A 21095-nucleotide genomic window follows, 5' to 3' on the forward strand; every position below is an offset into this window, starting at 1 on the left:
CCTCCGACGCACCACGGGCTTCCCAGTTCCTTTAGGAACTCTCTTTGGGAGTTCATTCATTCACCAGAACCTCTCGGTGGAGTGCACTACTGAGCCTCAGGGAGTGAAAGCAAACTTCTTTTGGGGGGGGGGGTTGGGGAGGAAAGGGCTTATATACAAACACACACCCCTTGCTTGGTACCTGATCCCCAGGCAGATGTATCTGTGCCACAAGCACTTAGCACAAGCCTCTTCCCACTCACTAGCCAGACGCTAAATGGTCCCCCATGGATGATGCTGACCTCAACAGAAAGACCGGCCTGGGCAAAGCCCCTCCGAGCTCGGCGCCTCCTCTCCCCGCTCCGGTGCCCAGGGTGCCCCTCCCATCCTCCCCCCGGGGCTGGGGCTGGGGCTGGGGGCAGTGGGGAGGACTACAGAGGGAGGCGCCGCCCCGCCGGTCACCAGGGCTGCCCTGCGGCCGGAGCCACAACTCCAGGACCCCACAAAAGAAAGGAAAAGAAGGAGGAAGAAGCCCACGGGCACCCAGTCCACCCCCACGGCCTCCTGTGACCTCGACCCGCCCTCCCGGCGCCTTCCCCTCCTCACTCAGACATCTGACTCGATACTGGACAGTTTCTCGTACACATGCCCATTGCTGGAGCCATTGAAAGCCCTGGGGTTTTTGTTGTTAGGCACACAGGGGTTGGACTGGTTCCCTATACAAATGTCCTTCTGGAAGCGGCCGGGCACGGCCCCGTGGAGGGCCGACACCACGGGCTTGTTGGTGACCAGGGCCCTGAAGTCCGGCCTGGCCTTCGACGCCCCCGCCACGGTGGGCTGTCTGAAGAAGTAGGATTTGCTGCCGTGGAGCAAACACTGGTCGTCCCCGAAGGTGGGGATGAAAGGGTTCTGCGTGACCCGGTCGGGGTAGAGCGACTTGCTGAGCATGTAGCCGCCGCCCGGGTTGTGATGGTGTCCGGCGGCCGGCCCCGCGGGCTTGCTGCTGCCGAAGGCGCCGTCGGCCGCGGGCATCTCGAACATGTGCGCGTAGGGGCTGCCGTCCGGGAAGCGGCCCTTGTCCTTGAGGCTGACGCTGCGCGGGGCCAGCGCGGCCTCCTCCTTCTGCAGGTCGACGAAGGTGTCGTAGGAGTGCTGCCGGCGGAGCCTGTTGCGGGTCTTCTTCTGCGCCTTGTTGTTGGTGGGGCTCTGCGGGTACTTGGCGGCCGAGGCGGCGGCCGGCGGCACGGCCACGGGGGCCACGGCGGGGGCCTCCAGCTCCTGCAGGGAGTTGTCTTCGCTGATGTCGTACAGGTTGCCGGCCTTCTTGCAGGCCTCGCAGCGGATGCACGCCTGCCGGCCCGAGTTCTGGCCCGCCACGCCGGCCGGGTAGCCGTGCAGCTTGGAGGGGCAGCTGCGGCAGAAGCCGCCCCCGGAGCGGTCGTCCCAGTCGGCGCCGGCCAGGCTCTTCTCCCAGGGGGCCGGCACGCCGCCCACCACCCCGTGCTTGTCCCCGGGCCCGTGCTTGAGGTGCGCGCGGGGGGCGCAGGGCCCCCCCCCGCCGCCGCCGCCGCCGCCGCCGCCGCCGCCGCCGCCCACCGAGTCGCTGCGCTCCTTGTACACGTCGGTGAGGTCCACGTGCTCCCAGTGCGGGGGGTTCTCCTTGGCGCGGAACTGGTCCAGGTAGAAGTCCCGCAGCCCCTCCTTGTCCCGCAGGTAGCGCTTGTGGTCGGGGGAGCGCGGCGGGCGGCGGCGGTAGGCCAGCTCGATCTCGTCCAGCTCGCGCCGGGACTTGGCGGACGCCGGCCGCTTCTTGAGGCTGTCCTTGTACTGCTGCTTGCGCCGCTTGGCCGCGTTGCCCTCGATGTTGCCGTAGGTGACCGTGTGCGTGGAGATGTCGGACACGTCGGAGCGGATCAGGTCGTCGTGGCCGCCGTAGCGGTCGCCCTTGAAGGAGAACTTGCCGTACAGGTCGCCCAGCTGGCCGTGCTTGGCGGCGGGCAGCCCCGCGTCCAGCGGCTTCTTGGCGAGCGGCCGCGGCTGCGTGGAGAAGGGCGGGTTGTCGCAGTCGTACAGCCCGTCGATGGAGCTGGCGCTGCCGATGCTGTGCGGCCGGTGGTGGTGGTGGTGGAAGTCCTGGTACACGTTGCTGTCCCTGAGCTGCAGGTTGCCGAAGGTGCGCTCCACCTCGCTGATGTAGTCGCTGAAGAGGTTCTCCTCGCACGGCGGGTTGTTGTAGGACTTGCAGTCCGAGTGCGTGAAGCTGCGGCGGTGCTCCGAGATGTCGTAGACGGACGACTCGCGGCGGATGAAGTCCAGCGCGCTCTGCGGCGAGCCGTTCACGCCCGACAGGTTGGCCATGTTCTTGGCGGTGCGCAGCAGGCGCAGGATGTTGGAGTGCGTGTTGTTCATGGTCGCCGTGGGCGAGTTCATCACCGACTGGCGGTCCTCGATGGCCACCCCGTGGATGCAGCTGTAGATGCCCTGCAGGGGACACAGGACGGGGCGGATGAGGGCCAGGGGAGCCGAGCAGGACCCTAGGCGACACACACTGTCTTTGGGCTAATGGGCCCAGGAGTAAGAAGAAACCAGGGCCGGGCGGGCGTGGTGGCGCACGCTTGGGACCCCGGCGTTTGGGAGGCTGAGACGGGAGGATCGTGGTTCGCCGACAGCCTCAGCCACTTAGTGAGGCCCTCCGCAACTCAGTGAGACCCGGTTTCAAAAATAAAAAGACTAGCCGGGCGTGGTGGTGGCGCACACTTGTAATCCCCGCGCTTGGGAGGCGGAGACAGGAGGATTGGGCTGGTTCCAAGCCAGCCACGCTGGCTTAAGAGACTCTGTTTCCAAATATATATATAAATAAAATAGATCCGGGACGTAGAAGGGTTCCCAGTACCACCACCAAAAAAATAATAATAATAATAATAAAAAGACTAAAAAAAATAGAGTTGGAGGTGTAGCTAGGAGGTAGAATGCCCCTGGGCTCCATCCATCCCTAGTAACACACACACACACACACACACACACACACACACACACACACACACAAAATAAAAAAGGAAAAACAAAAACAAAAAACCCAGGGAAGCACAAGACAGTCTATACACCCCGGCCTGCATGATGCTTGGGAGACTGCCTGATCTTCCCCTCTGAATTCAGCCACATTTCGTAGCCCGAGATCAGGTTAGCCACAGGCAGCTGGCTCTAGAAAGTGACTTGGGCAGACAGGCTGGACACGAGGACCCTAGGCTCACTGCACACCTGCTCTCCCTTCAGTGCCACCACTGACTTACCTTAATTTTTTTTCTTTTTATGTCTGGATTATTGCATTTTAAAAATGAGGCCATACGAGGAACCCAAAGATAAAAATATTATCAGCCTCCTGAAAACAAATGCCAGTGCCGCAGAGACACGGAGGATGCCCCGCCTTGGCCGGCCATTTCTCCAAAGCACCAAAGTGGTCAGGGGCAAGAGGGAGAGCTGAATAGTTCACAATCAATACGCTCTCCCAGCTCTGACAAATTACGAGCAGCTTTTAGAATTTTTGCCACCAAATAAGCGTGGAGCGTTTCTGTTCTTTAGCCAAGCATGAGCCAGATTCCCACAGACAACTATGAAGCCCTGGGGTCAAGGCAGGATTTTTCTCCTGCTGTGACCTCCACTGTGGGAGGGAAGAACTGGAACAGATATCAAGTACCAAGTACAAATAAATAACTCCCTTGTTGGGTTCTCTCCTGCTCTTTAGCTCCTAAATTTCCTTCTTATACTCTCACTTAATATTATCATAAATAGTTAATCTTTTATCAAATTAACATTGATGAAGTCCCTGTGTACAGCTCCTTATACAGGGCACTGGAGAATAGCATCCTAGAGAGAGAAGGGTTCCTTGGGTTCCTGGAGGCTCTGCCGTGCCCTCTTCTAAAGTCAGCTCACTGCCTACCTCTTGCTTTCTGTCTTGAAAGGTGGACAGACTTGGAACTTTTCTCCCTGGCAGGGGCAGGTTTTTGAAAAGGGGGTTCTGAATGGCGTCTTTACAACATGGGGGACTGATCCGGAAAGGGATGCTGTCCCAATAGATGAGGATGAGAGTGGAGAAGGTCAGAAGGAGAATACAGCTAAGTAGGAGAGAAAATAAGAGCCTACTGCCCCAGAAGGCATCACAGGTAAATGCTAAGGTTCCTCGACTGCTTTCCTGGTCCTCCTTTCTAACCTCTCTAGACTATGATCAGGAGGAAACGCCAAGCACTTGCCACCCATAAGGGGCCTGGTGATGGTGCAGGGCTCTCACTGAGATTTCTAGCACAGGTCCCCAGTTTTTCACTGCTCCTGTGATCACCCTCATGGAGCCTTGGGGAAGGGCTTGTAAGTGGAATGGCGTGTTTTGTTTTGCTTTTTTTTTTTTTTTTTGGCTGTAACCACCACAAGTTCCATCCTTCTGTTCTGATGCTCTCAAATGACCTGAGCCAGCTCGGCCCGAAGGAAATGGAGATATTGTTCCCCACTGATTGATAAAATATCACAGGAAAATGAACAAAAGATGAAACGATTTCATGAGAAACTAATTTTCTCTCTTAACTGTATTTGACTCAAAGGTGGTCAGATCAGGAATGCAAACCTCAGTTCTGAGAGGTCGTGAATGAGTCCCAAAACCTTAGTAACAAAAGCAAAAGAACTCCATTCTTCTTCTAAATTCATTTCATGATCTGTGTTCATATACAACACCGTGTTCCTAATGCCTGACTTCAGAAGAGACCTAAATAAAGAATGACCTAAGAGTATATGCTTGTTCCAATGAAGTAAGTGTCTGCGCCTGGCGTGGTTGTACATGTGATCCCAGTACATGAGAGGCTGAGAGGGGAGGATCCCAGGTTCAAGATCAGTCCTAGAAATCTAGTGAGGCCCTCAGCAATTTCCTGTAACTCTTATTTTATTTCAATATAAAATAGGGCTAAGCCGGGCAGTGCACGCTTGTAATCCCCGCGCTTGGGAGGCAGAGACAGGAGGATCGCGCAGGTTCGAAGCCAGCCGCGCGCGCTGGCTTAGGAGACCCTGTTTCCAAATAAAAATGTAAAAATAGATCTGGGAGTGTAGCCCGGAGGTAGAAGGGCTTCCAGGAACCCCAGTGCCACCAAAAAAAAAAGGGCTGGGGGTGTAGCTTAGAAGTATAGCCCAGTACTGAGGTTTATTCCCCACTACCACATGGATGTACACACACACACACACACACACACACACACGGAAAGTTTCTGGAATATAAATTTTTTAGGACTTATTTATGAAGGTCCCATTAAACTCTTTAACTCTACTTACCCAACATTTGGTTAAACATATGAACGATGAAACCACATAAGTATGGTGAAACTGCTGAGAATACGCCTTCATGTTAGAATAAGATTGATATGTTAAATCCTATCTAAGTAGACATGTGATTCTTCTGAAGGACAAAATGATTAATAAAGCCTATGCAGAAACAACTAACAGTGATGAAAGATATTTGGGAAAAGCCAAATTTTCCATGTGGGTAGATCTGCCAGTTCTTACTGAGAACAGAATGCCTGATCCCCAAGCAGGAAGTGATTTCCCGAGGGAAAAAATGGCATCACCCACTTTGGGATCCACTTGAAATTCTCTTACACAAACTTCTGGGGAGACGCATCGGATGCGCCGTCTTGCTCCCGCAACATAAAGCTGGCGTTAGTGCCCGCTGGGGCTTCTCTGCTCTGCACAGTGTAAGGCGAGGAGCATCCTTCACGAGCTCTAAGTATCTAAATTAAAGCACTTACTCTGCTGATGGAGAAGACCATGCCAGGTTTGCCCGAACAGACACCCATAAAGCAATGGCGGAACTGCCAATAGAAAAGATGTTCGCAGATGAAGGTGATGAGGCTGAGGGCCATGGCCGCCCCCAGCATGTAGAAGACGCCCGCCATGTTGTCAATGTCTAGCTGGCTGCTCATGACCTCGTTCTTCTCATTGTGGCAAATGCCAGTGAGCCAGAGAGCTTCCAGTTCTTCCATCTCCCCTGGAGACAGGCAGAGAAGAAAGACAGATGAAGGGGGAAGAGAGGAGGGGAGTGGAGGAAAGGGGGAAGGAGGAATAAAACATGAGAGAGGAAGAGACAAGGAGACACAGAGAAAGAAAACAATTAGAGAAAGTCAACAGTCATTTCTTAGTAACTGTGTATTCAGTGTATTCAGTGAAAACTTCACGAGGGCTCTGTGGGTGATAGGAAGGCGGGACACATTGACATTGGTCTTCTTTATCTTCCAGTGTAAATCGGTATATAAGGGATCAGTACGACAAGCTATATGTCAGGGGGATAACAAGAGTTCAAATGAGTGAGAGTAATTTGGTGGATGGGGTGGCCAGGGTTTTCATGAGGGAGGTAGGGCTTGGGAGCAGTCATGGTAGATGAGTGGGTTTTAATTTAGATCGTACAAAAAGCCACTTGAGGTAGCAGGGATATCATGATCAAAGGCATGAAAAATAGTCCAAACAGAATAATTGCTGGCCAAGAAACCAAATGAACAAGATTGATTGATGCAAGAATTCCGAGGGCCTCAGTATCAGACTAAGCACTTTGCACTGTATTTTATGGAAAGTGGAGACCAGGGCAATCAAACTAGTGCCTCAGCAGCGTGCTTTTACAATTGGGCCAAACAGACTGGGTTGGGGAAGGAGAGACGGAACGAGATTGGTGGAGAGATTGATTCCATAGCGTCCCTTGAAATTTGGGATCTCTTGTTATAGAAGAAAATACAAATAGAAATACAAAAGAGGAAGAAGCATGAGTGAAATAAGACCACCCAAATCAGGCCTGCTTCCTCTAACAGCCCTTAAGGAGGCTTTGATTATTTCAATCCCATCTGATTTCAATGATCTTTATCTACTTCCCTGGGTACTAAGAATTAGAAAGATAGAAACCGTAGAAACCGGGTGCTCTACCAGGCCTCTTGTCCTAGACAAGCACCATTCTGAATGTGCTTGAGGGCTGAAAGAGAAGGTCCAAGGCCAGCCTCAGCAATTTAACAAGAACCTGTTTCAAAATAAAAAAGGGCTGGGGGCATAACTCAAAGGTAGAGTGCTCCTGAGCTTAAAAGAAAAAAAAATCTCACGCAGAAAACTGTCCATTCTAATAGTTGCAGTTTGGCTAAAAGTTTGAACTTGGTTTGCATGATCTCTGCAACTTCTGCAGACCATCTCTGGCTGCTCTGCCTCAGTCACAGGCTCTAATTTTGCCTGCCAATGCCAAACATAAATTTACAGAAGCTCTTATTGCAAAAATGGCTTGTAAAACACTCCATCTGCAAGCCCCTACTCTTCCTACTTTTTACTCAATCAGACTGTGCTTTCTCCTAACTAGTGGGACAGCCAGTTTCACCCAGGGGGGTCATGAACTCCACCCCTGGTCTTCTGCGTCTGATCTCATCCCTCCCAGCAAAGATTCTCCAGGTATCATTTAGAGAACCACTTGGCTGAATGGTCAGTAGAGCCAGGTGGAGAGAGGCCACTCGCCTGTAACTAGACTCCTTTCTGTGAGGATGACTGGGAGAATAGGTGCTTTGGACAGAAAAATGAAGAGAAATACAGAAGCCAAGGGTATAAGGACGTAGAAGAGGTTCTCAGTGGAGGCAGCTGCTCCGTTTGCTTCCCACATGATGTGGGACAGTATCTTATGGTGCCGGCCTCTGAGGACCCCAGCAAAGAGTGAGGTGGGGGAGAGGAAGAAAGAGAAGTTGGCCATATGTCTATTCCTCTACCTTTTCTCTGGGTGCATAAAGAGAAGGATCTGTCCATAGTTCCATCTACTGTTTGTACTACATGTGAGAGGATTGGTCGGAACATCTAATCTCTTCTATTCTTCTACTTTATTCTTTAAGAGCTGATTATACTACACAATCTTGAAATGGACCCACTTGGCCAACTACTTTAATCCTTTTCTCAATATGGGTTGAATTGTGTTCCCCTTGCATAATTCATACATAGAAGTCCTACACCCCAGGTACCTTAGGATGTGACTTTATCTGGAATAAAATAATGCAGATAAAGAATTAAAATTAAATAAAAAATAATTACTGCAGAGGTAGTTAGTTCAGACAAGCACAGTGGGCGCCTAATCCGATATGACTGGTTTTTAGAAGGTTAAATCAGACGCAGACACACGCAGAGGGAAAATGTGCCCCAAGGGAGAATGCTGAGTGAATCTGAGGCAGAGATCAGGGTGATGCTTCTACAAGCCAGGGAACACCAAATATTACCAGCAAGCCTCCAGGAGCTAGGGGAGAGGCATAGCACAGAGAGTCCCTCAAGCCACCAGGAGGAACCAACTCTACTGTTGCCTTGATTTTAGACTTTCAGTGCTGAGAACCAGAAGACGAAAAATTTCTATTTCAGGTACTCGGTTGGTGGCACGTAGCCTTAGCAGCCACAGGACTCTAACACATGAGAACTGCTCATCCTAGACTGTGAAATGCTTTTCGGGAAGGTTGATACTGTGGGTTGGTCATTGGTAGAAGCCACACACCGGCACGTTCTCTTTCTTTAACTCACCATCTCCAAACAGCTGCAGGATCGCGAGGTCCACCTGGCGCTTCCAGCCGGAGTCTTTCTGGATGGCGATGCCGTAGCCAGTGGAGGCAAAGACCTTGCCGCTGCCGATGGTCACCAGCTTACAGCCCTCATCTCTGCCCGCCATGTAGTTCAGCACTGCTGCGTCGTAGATGAATGCATCCAGTTTCCTGCACACGAAAGAAGCAAGCACACACAGTCCAAAGGAGGAATTTCAGAACACAACTACCTACAGGACCATGATTATGCGGCCTCAGGGTTCCGCAAAGCCAGGTGGAGGACTGGTTCAAAGCCAGGCTCAGGTTGGGCCATTGCCACAACCTAAGCCCGAGTCCCGGGCTGTTCTTTATGTGGTTTCGGGTTGAAAGGAGGTGATCTTTCCCTCCCACTGGGAATGATAAGGAAGTCAGTTGGGCCCGACGCCAACTCATAAGCTGTGTCTGAAAAGGAGAAGAAGTAAAATGGAATCAATAAAAATAATAACAGAAATAATGAAAAGTAAGCACCACAATGATAACAAATAGCTTGGGTAGGATTTATATAACATTTTTCATTTCTCAGTTCATTACAGTCCAGAGCGGGGATAAGTGTAGGAGTACGTGTTCCGATAGACGTGTAGTGCTATTTTGGTGGTCAGGAAGGTTTCCAATATTCTGTCATGCAGCGTAGGGACAGGTGAGTGGTCTGGGTGGTGGCAGCGCAGGCTTTAGCAAGAGCGAACTCGAGATTACAGAGGGAGAGAATATATACAACTAAGATCTCCACTTGCAAATTCCTAAACATGTAAGAGCTTCATGTATTGTGCTTGGCATGGAAGGAATGCACAGAGAAAGACAAGGCATATGGGTGGCATGAATAGATGTTTACAACCCACATCTACATACATCGAGGGTAGAGAAAAATACAGGTAACAGGTCCAAAAAAAAAAAAAAAAAAAAAAACCAAGTGTCAGGCCCTGGAATTTTACAAAGCAAGTGCCGCCAACCTTCCCCACTCCCTGAGAAAAAACTCAGCCATTTCTGCCATAAGCCATGGGATATTTTGTAAAGGTTCCCTACAGAAAGGCGGCATACCCACCAACCAACCAACCAACCAACCAACAACAACAAAAAAAGCCCTCTGATTTGATTGAGGACTATGGGGGTACTGGGGTTCAGACCACCTAGAGAAGTCCCACCCCGAACCCAAATCTCATATTCTGAAATCAGTTGTGACTTTCTTTATGGTGATAAGATAGAATCTCACCATATTTTAAGTAAAGATATGTCTGCGTGTCTGCATGGCTCTTTCAAACCTGGGGCTACAGGGATGTGGAGGTCCAGCTGCTGCTTGTTACCATGCAACCAAGGAAACAGATACCCAAATCCCCACCTGTGCGATGCTCACATGCCTATCATTTCCTGAAACCCTGGCTTCCGGACACTGAATGAATGAGGGGACGATTGTGGCTGAAACAGCGTGCGCCAACACATCTGCGGTTCATGGACTTCTTTTAATGAACGAGGAAATCTAGAGTACAGAGCTGGGTCACAAAGAATACCAACAGACGCTGGAGTGGAGATCGCTCAGCACATCCTTACCTGTCGTACTGTCAAAGCTTCTATACTGTTTTATTTCTCCCTTGCCCGCAAGACACTACAACCATCATCTTCACCTCCTAGATTCTAAATCTTAATTTTATGCAAAACATAGGAGTCTTATCTTGATTCTCCCCTCTGCTTTTATGTCACTTTCACTTCTGTTTCATGGTTACAGTCATGCAGGAAGAAAATACTTTGTTAAAAAAAAAAACACCAGAATAAATGACAGCAGAGGAATATTTGTACAGTGGTCTGAATCATACCGTCCAACCTGGAAATCCGTAAGGAACAAGTGAAGTCTTCTTTGATTCAATGTTTTATGGGGCCAAGCATGGCATACTTGAATATCCGATTCAGTGTGTGTTTAGTAAGTGTGAGAACCACATCACATCAAGCACTGTGAGTTGGAAGCAGTTCTTACCCTGTTTTTAGGGAGAGCAGGGCGTCATCCACACCCCTCTGGTTGAACTTTCCCATGTAGGCATGCATTTCTGCATAGTTATTGCGAATATTCCTCTCTGTGCTTCCATTGGGCACGGTCCCAAAGCGGAAAGGGGGTGAGAAGTCATTAGGTCTCTGGAACTGGAGAGGGAGAGAGAGAGAGAGAGAGAGAGAGAGAGAGAGAGAGAGAGAGAGAGAGAGAGAGAGGAGGAAAATGCTTTAGAAAATGTGAAGGAAGAGAAACGAGGCTCGCATTAGTGGGATCTGGAATGGAAGAAATGACCATAATTCACCAAACACATTAGCCCTCACTTAGGAGCAGCGATTGCTATCTGGAAGTGGACCTCCATTCAGTTCAATTTAATACATATTCTTGAGAGATTTCTACTTGCCCCACCCCGACTTTAATCCACGACCTCTCTGCATTTCTTTTATGCTTACTGCACAATACCTGTGATGAAGGGCCAGGAGGAATGTGCTACTAGCTTCAATATGGCGGGCCGGCCACCTTTATTTCTGAAAATTGTATAAAATCTGCATCCAGGCCTCTTAATTTAGGGGCTTAAATACCTTGTCCTTGCATTATTAGGGCTACAGGCCCTTTGTGAGGTGAGCAACACTGTATTCCTAAAGATAATGTGTTTCGTATCAAATGAATTTTACTAAGAATTTATCTTTTGACCTTCAAAGCATTCAAATCTCATACTTATCCTAAACGGGGTATAGGATCAATTGTAAGATCAGATACAGTTTCTGCTAAGTTCCTCCCCTTGCTTGCATTCTGAGAGCGGATCCCCTACCATAGGAATTTTTTCCTCTTTGACATTAGCTTTATTTCTGGCTATTACCCTGCAGTGAGTAAGTTTTTATGTTGCTTTCTGAACACATGATTTGTTGAATCATATTTTCTGAGTTTCATATCGTCCATTTCTTCCGCCCAAACTCACCTTTCTTTCTAGGTCAATTCATGTCCTTCATTTTCAAAATGTAACTCAAATCGCTTTCTTTGGGAAGCCTTCTGTGAATTCTTCTACCAAATTTGCCCCAAAGTGGTACATCACTACTTGTTTTTCTGGTTTAGAGCACTGTAATTTATACTAAAATTCAATTACTCTCTTAATATGCCAACCAAGTAATGAGAGCTAGTCTCTGATGTAATCATTAGGAGTTTCAGCTTGAGATTGAAACAGGTTGGCTTGAAGACGAGCTCAGCCACTTACTGCCGCATGACCCTGGGCAAGTAATGGACTCTCGGTGCGTCGTTTCCTCGTCTGCAAGAAGGAGCGGATAATACCTAGTCTTCAAGGTTGTGAGAATTAAATGGTATAATGCACAAGAAGTGCTTGGCAGAGCACCTGCCATGCAGTGAAGCGCTCAATACATTTCCTCATGTTATTTGTAATTCATGTCTATGTTCTGCGTTTCCTAGTCAAATTCAGGCTCCCCGAGCTTCTCATGCTATGTGGTTAGCAAAGACTCTATAGAACAGGACCAGAGTAGCTCTGCTGTGCTTTAGAGTAAAAAGGATGGTGAAAATATTTAAAATCCTCTTGGTTTTAATGCTGTACAAGTTACTTTGGAGATACATTTAAAATCTAACGTGTTGATTCAGAACTTTGAAAGATCCTGCATGTAGAAGCCCTTCTTTTCCTTCTCAAAATTCGGGGGTTTCACAGTCCACAAAAGTCTCAGCCCCAGAGCCATAAAGCCATCGTAACTACTTAGCATTGGCTAAGTAGACTCATACAGTTGTGTCAAGCAGTGGGGATCCCTCAAGAGGTCACATCTTCCTGGCCAAAAATGTCCTCCGTTGACTCCATCATGCCGTTCTTTGCCACTAATAGTTTTTTCTTATTTTTAAAGGAGTTAAAACGCATCAGTGGAAGAGTTGAAGAATTTTAGATCTGAATGGGCTGCTCAAAGCTAACTCGTCTAAGCCTTTCATTTGACAAAGGATGAAACTGAAGCCCAAAGAGGGTGAGTAATTTGCTTGGCGTCCTGTGGTGGCGGTGATGGCCAGCATTATCAGAGCCGCTGCCCCAAATAATAGTTACTCCTCACTGTCTCCAGCAATAGCAAGATTACAGAAAACAGGAATCTGCTCTTTCGAAAGAGACAGACATCAGAATCCCTTGTATTTCACTGTCGAATATAACACTTAAGGTGCTTGAAGAAGGGTGTCCCCCAGTCAGAAGCAGAGTCAAGAGTAGGGTAGGCAGCAGCCATGAAATAAAATCAACTCCCTGTAGTCACTAAGTCCCCACTTTGCCAGGACAACAACAACTGATGATCAGGATGACTACACTACTCTGGGGCCCAAAGTATTTCTGAAACATCACTGAACGTTGTAATCATGTCCAGTACAGGTATAGCCCGGATGGCTGGACTTCAGCTCCTTTTTAGAACTGGCAGTTCATGCAAGCTGCATGCAATAATTCTTGGGTAAAGAAAACGTGATATATAGACATGTTGGCGTCTCACTCAGGCTCAAAGAAGAACAAAATTATGTCGTTTGCAGGAAAATGGATGGGACTGGAGAATATTATGCTAAGTGAGATAAGCCAGTCTCAGAAAGTCAAGGGTCATATGTTTTCTTTCATATGCAGAAGTTAGAAAGGGAAAATAGAAAACTAGGAAGCTAGTGGGCTTCACCTAAATGAAGAGAGAGACCAGTAGAATTGGGGAAGGAGATTGGGGGTGGATGGTGGAGAGGAGGGAAAGAAAAACTGAGGAAGGAAATAGTGCCAATAATGTTATGTCCATATTTGAAGGTATCATGATCAACCCCACTAACATGTACAGGGAGGGGTAGGATATAGAGGGAAATACTTTTAATCTCACTATGATGTATAATTACAGTGTGCCATTAAAGGATTAAAAATTAAAATAGCTTTAAAAGTTTAAGGAAAAAAACAGAACCTAGAATAGCATGGCGATTTTGAAAAAGAAAAGAACAAAATTTAAGGATTATGAGACCTCTAGATTTGTTGTCAAGGAATGGTCATTACGGCAGTGTGGCACTGGCCCCAAGATAAAGAGATCACGGTAACAGTGGTGCAAGGGAAATAGGCTAGTCCTCAAGAAATGGCGTAGAAATAGATATTTGTAAAATATAAAATAAAACCTACCGCAAAAGATATGCAGGAAATTAACTTAAAGCAGACCATATACTTAAAGTACAAATCTTAAAGTTATGAAACTGTTAGCAGAAAATATAAGAGAAAGATATTTGCGACCTTGAGTTAAACAATGATTTCTTAAGGTACAACACCAAGATAAGCACAATCTACAAAAACAAGAAAAGAAGCATAAAGGAAAGGAAAAAAGCCACCAATAACAACAGAAATATAAATTAGACTTCATCAAAATTAGGAATTTCTCTTTAATAGATGCAGTTAAGATCATGAAGAGATCAGCCACCAACTGAGAGAAAATATCTGAAAATGAATTAAAGCCATTAAAAACCAAATTAGATAACAGCATAGCAAGACTTATATAGTTTAAGCATCTTCCATAAGAAAATAATCAAAGAAACAACTACTCAGTAACAGGAATATGGGCTTTCCACAGTCCTACGGAAAGAGTTTGTCTTGGAGGCAGACAATTTGAATTCCAGCTCTGTCTCGGGGCAGCAGCAGGAAGGTGAGAGAGCTCCTTACATTTGTGGAACCCCATTTGTCTGATTTTAATGAGTAAGATACACTATAGTAAATCACTTTGCACCCCATCTAGCACATAGTGGATTCTCAAAACCCTTAGCTGGTGCCGGGCGTGGTGGCGCACGCTTGTAATCCCCGCACTTGGGAGGCGGAGACAGGAGGATCGCGCAGGTTCGAAGCCAGCCGCGCTGGCTTAAGAGACCCTGTTTCCAAAAATAAAAAATAGGTCTGGGAGTGTAGCCCGGAGGTAGAAGGGCTTCCAGGAACCCCAGTACCACCAAAAAACAAACAAAACAAAAACAAAATCTTAGCTGGTTCTGTGGCAGCGAAGTTCTAATATCTAAGGCAGTGTTCCCTCAGACTGAAAACTCTTCTTGTTCCTTAAACTAGGCCAGTCGGGGGGCCAGTGGGGAGGGCATGCTGCCCAGAATTAGCCAGAGCAGGAGCACAGTGAGCCTGCTTATTCCTTTGCAAATTCTTGTCCCAGTTCCCTAGGGTCCGTAAAGTTTAAGTAAAACAGATTTGGAAAAAAAAAAAAAAAAACACAAAACTCTCATTGGAACTTGAACTTTGCAAAAATTCACATTCATGGAGAACTCTATGTCTAAAGAGGTCCATGGGGAAGATAGAAAAAAAAAAGAATCTTGCAAATATTGTGATGCTTCCAATAAATGCCCTTATAATAAAACTTACCCCAAGCTGTAAGGCTTTACTGTTTAACCTGAGTGGCAACCAATGCTCTCTGGGGTTTGGGGGAGGAATAAAATTAAGTGCTGTCAAGAACCAAAAAGTTTTAAAATAGAACAGGTAGGATCTCAAAAGCACTTGGAAAAAAAAATAAAGGTAAAAGTCCAGTGTGCCAGGGAGACTAGGAATGAGATTCAAAATCTCAGTCTGATTTTAAAGTAGAGATTTTTGTTTTCTTTTCACAGAACTCCTTATTAATTATCTTTGGCCATCATGGGACTTGCTTGCATTTGGAATCATTTTCTAGGAGCCATTCAGATTGGAATTACTAGAATATAGATTTGAACAGGGAAATAAAACACAGAAAGGAAGGACCCTGAGGATGAATCCTGTTTCACAGACGAGGAAATCCAAGCCCCAGAGATTCAGGGGTGTGGGTCCAGGGCGCACAGTGTAGTGGGAGAAGCAGAGATGTGGCCCCTGCAGGCTGAGCCTTCCCTCCTGTTACCAGCTCAGATGCTAGGCGCTCCTGCTTGCTGTACCAGGAGCCACGAGGTGCAGTCCCCTTCCCTTTCTAGTATAACAAATGCTAACTACCTCCCTTTCCAGTGGCTTCAACACATGGCTTCCAGCAATTACTGTAAGCGCAGGCTTTCACAAGGGCAAAATAACGCCAGGATGTTGAGAGAACTGTAATCTCCCTTGATCCTCCCAGAGAGCAGCAGTGAATCAGAATTCAGTCCCCTGAGCTTGCCGATCATCTCAGCCTCCATCCTAATGACCTCAAGGCGAATTAGACTTGGCAGTCGTGCAAAGAGAAAGCTGCTGAGGGCCAGGAGTAAAGGTCCTGGCCCCTACCCAGAGGTGACCAGACCACAGGGCCTGGGGCTGTTGATGGCTGCCATGTCTACACAGAGAGCTCAGCTGCAAACAGCAAGGAAGAGGGGAAAGGGAGGAAATGGGGGTCTGGTCCATTTTGTTTCATGATTACCAAATAAAACACTGAATCTTGCTATGATGTATAATTTCAATGTACCGATAAAAGTATAAAAATATATAGGCTGACTTTCCTATGTATAGAGCATTATTAATTCATTAATAAGGCCACTCTTATTTAATAACTATGTATGTGCCAGGGAGAACATTATCTCCATTAGCCATAATTATTAGAATCCATCAATTCATTTGGCAAATATTTGCCAAGCATCTATTAGTGTGGAGGACTGTATTAAGAAACGAGGATACAAGGATGAAAAGAATTAGACCATATTTTCAAGGAGCTAACAGTTCAGCGAGTCAGAAATGTGGACATCCATTCTGTGTTCTATTCATTTACACTTTGATTTGTTCATGCAGCCATGCATCTATTGATTGGTTTATTTTTACATCCAGTATTTCTTGGTATCTGTTGTATATAGACAAGTGTCTAGGTGCTGGGGATTCAGCATCGCAGAAAAACAAGACCTGGCCATCTGAAAGTTCACATAGTAAAGACAGATGGCAATAATAAATCTGTTTAAAATATACATGGTAGGCTAAAGTCATCACAAATACTTCTCCATTCCCTCCATTGGGAGGCGAAGTCCTTGTCCCTTCCCTTGACCCTGGGGTACCCCGGGTGACTTGCTTGGCCATCAGAAGGTTTGCAGAACCCTTTCCTGGTTTCTTGGAACCTTGTGCTGAGGAAACCCATCTACCATGAAAGAGACCCAACAGCCCTGAGGCCACCATGCTGGGGACATCAACTGAAGGCGCCCCTGTGCACAGTCCAGCAGGATCTAGCTTGCTGGCCATGCCCCAGCTCGCCAGGTGTATGGGAAAGCCATTTTGGCCCCTCCAGCTCAGCCCTGCTGAAAATTAAGTGACTTTAGTGGATTCCACATGAAGGAGAAGAGCCACTCTGCCAAGCCTTCCCCAAATATCCAACCTGCAAGACAGTGAGAGGCAATGAAACGGTTCTTGCTCAAAGCCTCTAAATGTTGGGGTAGTTGGCCGTGCAGCAATCACAGATTATTTCAAACGGCGAAAATGAACTGCTATGAAGAAATTGACAGCGTAATGGGATAAAGAGTGATTGGTCAGAGAACAAGTTTCGACTGGCTGTCCTGAAAAGGCCGCTGGGGGAAGCGGCAGCTAGCTGGGCCTGAATGCTAAAGAGGGCCAGGCCTGCAGAGGTCACTGCCTGGAACTCTTCTGGCTCGGGAAACCCCCGCTGCTGGGGAGCTGGGGAGCCAGAAGGTGAGGGGCTCTGGAGCAGCAGGTAAGGGCCCCTCACAGCACTGCAGGGGCTGTAGCGCTGGGGTAAGATGGGAGGGGATTTTCCATGTGGTCCCCAGGTACAGAGGGGCTTCCAGAGAGATACAACAACCTGCCCCAAGACTGAAGATGGTGGGAGAGGCCGGCACTGCCGCGCACGCAGCCTCTTGGCTTTGCCAAAACCTATGCACACGGTGACTAGAGGCTGCCGGGGCTGAAGAAAGGGGCCCAGCCTGGCTCTCAAAGGAGCTGAATTCTGTGCAAAGAAGTTCAGAGTTCACACACTATAGGAAACAGCAGCCCCTGGAGCCCAGCTGCCTGAGTTCAAACCCCGGCCCTGCCACTTGATGGCTGTGTGAACTTGAGCAAGCTGGTTAACTTCTCTGGGCCCACTTTCTGCCTTCTGCGGCGGGCGCATCACAGCACCTACTCGTAAGTTTGAGGAGTCAAGCAGTTAACTTGGGTAGAGTGTAGCAGTGCCTGGCATGCGGCAAGTACACTATATTAGCTGTTCCTCGTTGGCACGGCTATTGCTACCGTCATCGGCATTGGAAGCAATCGAATTCTGTCAGAATGATGAGATGGGTTTTTGTGTTAGAAAGAGTTCTCAGTTGCCAGGATTAGCTGAGTCACCAGATACTGTTCCCATCTCCCAAGAATATGAAAGAAGGCTCAGGAGCATAGCTCACATATGATCACATGGGGGTATAGACTACTGCCTTAGATTTCCAAAAGAGACTTGGCACAGTGGTGCCTGCCTGTAACCCCAGCAACTCGGGAGGCTGAGGCAGGAGGATTACAAGTTTGAGGCCAGTTTAAGGATCTTAGTGAGACTCTGTCTCAAAATTTAAAAAAAAGTAAACTGGGCGGTGGCACATACTTATAATCCAGTACTTGGGAGGCTGAGGCAGGAGGATTTCTAGTTTGAAGCCAGCCTCAGTGACTTAGGAAGGCTCTAAGCAACTGAGTGAGACCCTATTTCAAAATTAAAAATAAAATCTGGTGTGGGGTGTAGCTTGGAGGTAAAATGCCCCCTGGGCTCAATCCCCAGTATGATAGATAGATAGATAGATAGATAGATAGATAGATAGACAGACAGACAGACAGACAGACAGACAGACAGATAGATAATAGATAGGTAGATAATAGATGATAGGTAGGTAGGTAGGTAGGTAGATAGATAGATAGATGGATGGATGGATAGATAGCTGGGAATGTAACTCAATGGTAGAAAGCTTGTCTAGCATGTGTGAGGTCCTAGGTTCAATCCCCAGTATAGCAGGAAGAAATGAAAAAGGAAAGAAAATTAAAAACAGAAAAGAAAAGGAAACTCTCAAGGTGAGAGGCTGCCAGCAGCCTGGGTTTTCTGGAAGGTTCTTGAAGGCCAGGCTGCAGATGATGGGGAAGATGGTTGGATTGGGAGGGTGCAGAGGGGACGCTCTGCTGTAAGACCCTCTTCTAACCCAGCTGGAGTGAAAAAATGTATTTGTGAAGATGTCTTTGAGGCCATGATGCCAAGAGAAAGAACAGGCTCTGAAAACAAAGCCCCAAATATCCCAAGTGTTGACAACCTCTGCTTTCTGGGATGTTGTGTGGCCCCCAGACATAGCCCCCCCTCCCCGGGGCTCAGCTGTCACCAGGCCCTGGGGAAATCAGTCACAGATCTGGAGAGGGACGGCACACAAATAAAGCAGCTTTGGTGAGGACAAGGCTTCCTGGGGATCTGGCCAGCCACCCCAGACTCACCCACCCAGTGTAATCAGTGGATGTGGATTCGGATGCGCCAGTGTCGTGACCTCACGGAGGAGAGAGTGGACCTGCTGTTTGCAGGGTCCACCGCGCTTTGGTCTTCGAAGCTTAACAACCCTACACACACATATTCACTCCATTCTCCCGATTTTCCATTTGAATCACAAAGAGCATTGATGGACAAATGCCACTCAGCCCTTCCGGCCACCCAAGAGAAAAGGTGGGGAGGGTTGGAAGTAGAGCGCGTTTGGGTCTGTGCCTCTGACGGAAGAGGGGCCAGGGTGTCGGGATTCAGCCTTTCGACCCAGCCAGCACCCCCTGGCAGGGCTAGTGTGATGATCATTGCCCTGTGGTTTAGTAGTACTTTCAAACTATTGACTTACCATCATCGTCGTCATCACCACGGCTGATGTATAAGTCCATGAATTTTAACCTTTCATAGAATTTTGTTATCATCAGCACAAACTACAAAACTATTTCATAACCCCAACAAACTCCCTGTGCTACTCCTTTATACAAATAGACTTCGTTTTCCCCACAACTGAGCTATTCTGTTTTTTTTTTTTCCTTTCTTTCTTTTTGTGGTACTGGGGATGGAACCCAGGGCATTCTACCTCTGAGCTACACCTCAGCCCTATTTTTATTCTTTACTTTAAAAAAGGATTTCACTGAATTGTAGAAGGCCTTACTAAGTAGCTGAGGCTGTCCGAGAACCGCGATCCTCCTGTCTCAGCCTCCCAAATGCTGGGATTTCAAGCGTGCACCACCATGCCTGGCTTTTTAAAAAAATATTTTATTTGGAAACGGGGTCTCACTAAGTTGCTAAGAGCCTCACTAAGTAGTTGAGGCTGGCTTTGAACCTGCGTGATCCTCCTGTCCCAGACCCCAAGTACTGGGATTACAAGTGTGCACCACCATACCCGGCGACAACTGATCTATTCTTTAACTCCATAGTTTTGCCTTTTTCAGAATGGTCTGTAAATGGAATCATATGGTATGTATGACTTTTTTGGGGGCGGATTTTTTTTACTTATTATGATGCTCTTGAGATTTATGCATGCCATTGCATATATTTAGAGATGGTTCTTTTTATTTTTTTTTTTTACTGCTGAGTAGTATTCTATTGTGTTGGTTTTCTTTCAGGTTTTGGTAATTGTGCCTAGAGGAACCATCATAAACATTTATGAATAGACTTTTGTGTCACAAGTGTGTGTGTGTGTGTGTCTGTGTGTGTGTGTGTGTGTGTGTGAGAGAGAGAGAGAGAGAGAGGGAGAGAGATATTGAGAGATTTTGAGATTTCAGGCTCTGAGCAGCCTCTGAAAAGGGGAGGAAGGAGCCGTCTCCTCTCCTACCACGATCACTCACTGGCCCACATGGGGAAGAAAGGTCAGATGATAACACACAGAGATGGCATGACCGCCTTCCCTAATCTATGGCTCGTAAATGCTTGGATAGGAAAAGGAGCTCGTCTGTGCTCACATGAACTCAACAGTAAGACATACGGCAGACAGATGCCTTATGGGTCAAAGATCAGGGCTCTGCTACCTGTTTACTCTGTGACTTAATAAATAGGCCACTTGGCTTTCAAACTGAAGTTTAACAATATGCCAAGATGAGAGCCAAGGCATCAGCAGCCCACCGCAAATCTTATATTTGGATATTCCAGCAGCAAACAGCCACCAGGACCACCCCCCCCCCATGGGTCAACCTGGCCAAGGTCACAGCGGCAGATTAAAAACAGTCAGATTCCTCGCCTTCAGGGAAGTCCCGATACGGAATGCAGGTGGGAGGAAAAGTGGGCTGGTGTATACGAAGTGTTTGGCACCTTAATCCTACCGTGGCAGATACACATAGGTTTGCACGTGAAGAGCTTGCACATGGATGTGAGATGACTCGGGAGGCTCGGTGGGCACTTTGGCAGAGGCCACGCGTGGAGCTGAACGTGAACCCACATGAGAAGGTGGAGCCGTCACGCGGCTGAGCCCACCCAGCTTCAGGATCAGAGAGGATGGGAGGGCTGGTTACCGGAAGACTACGGTGTGTGTCAGCAACACACATTTAATGAGCATAAAGCATGGATAAGATGCTGAGCTCTGAACCAGAAGGAGACAACGGTCTAGTTGAAAGTAACGACAAAAATAATAATATGATAATTATTAGACAATAATATCCATATATT

At 47.7% G+C, this 21095-nt stretch overlaps 1 protein-coding gene across 1 annotated transcript in view; it reads right to left on the bottom strand.

Annotated features, from left to right (window-relative positions):
* Positions 1-585: 585 nt before the first annotated feature.
* GRIN2B (glutamate ionotropic receptor NMDA type subunit 2B) overlaps positions 586-21095 on the bottom strand; it is a gene marked incomplete at both ends in the record, with an annotated part of 310803 nt that continues 290293 nt past the window's right edge. The window contains 4 exons of the mRNA XM_080705698.1: positions 586-2460; positions 5760-5998; positions 8527-8714; positions 10546-10706. Coding sequence (XP_080561824.1) covers positions 586-2460; positions 5760-5998; positions 8527-8714; positions 10546-10706 — 2463 coding nt within the window. The remainder of the gene's footprint in view (positions 2461-5759; positions 5999-8526; positions 8715-10545; positions 10707-21095) is intronic.

The sequence above is a fragment of the Muscardinus avellanarius genome (assembly GCF_963383645.1).
Source record: "Muscardinus avellanarius genome assembly, chromosome: 11".
Classification (NCBI taxonomy): domain Eukaryota; kingdom Metazoa; phylum Chordata; class Mammalia; order Rodentia; family Gliridae; genus Muscardinus; species Muscardinus avellanarius.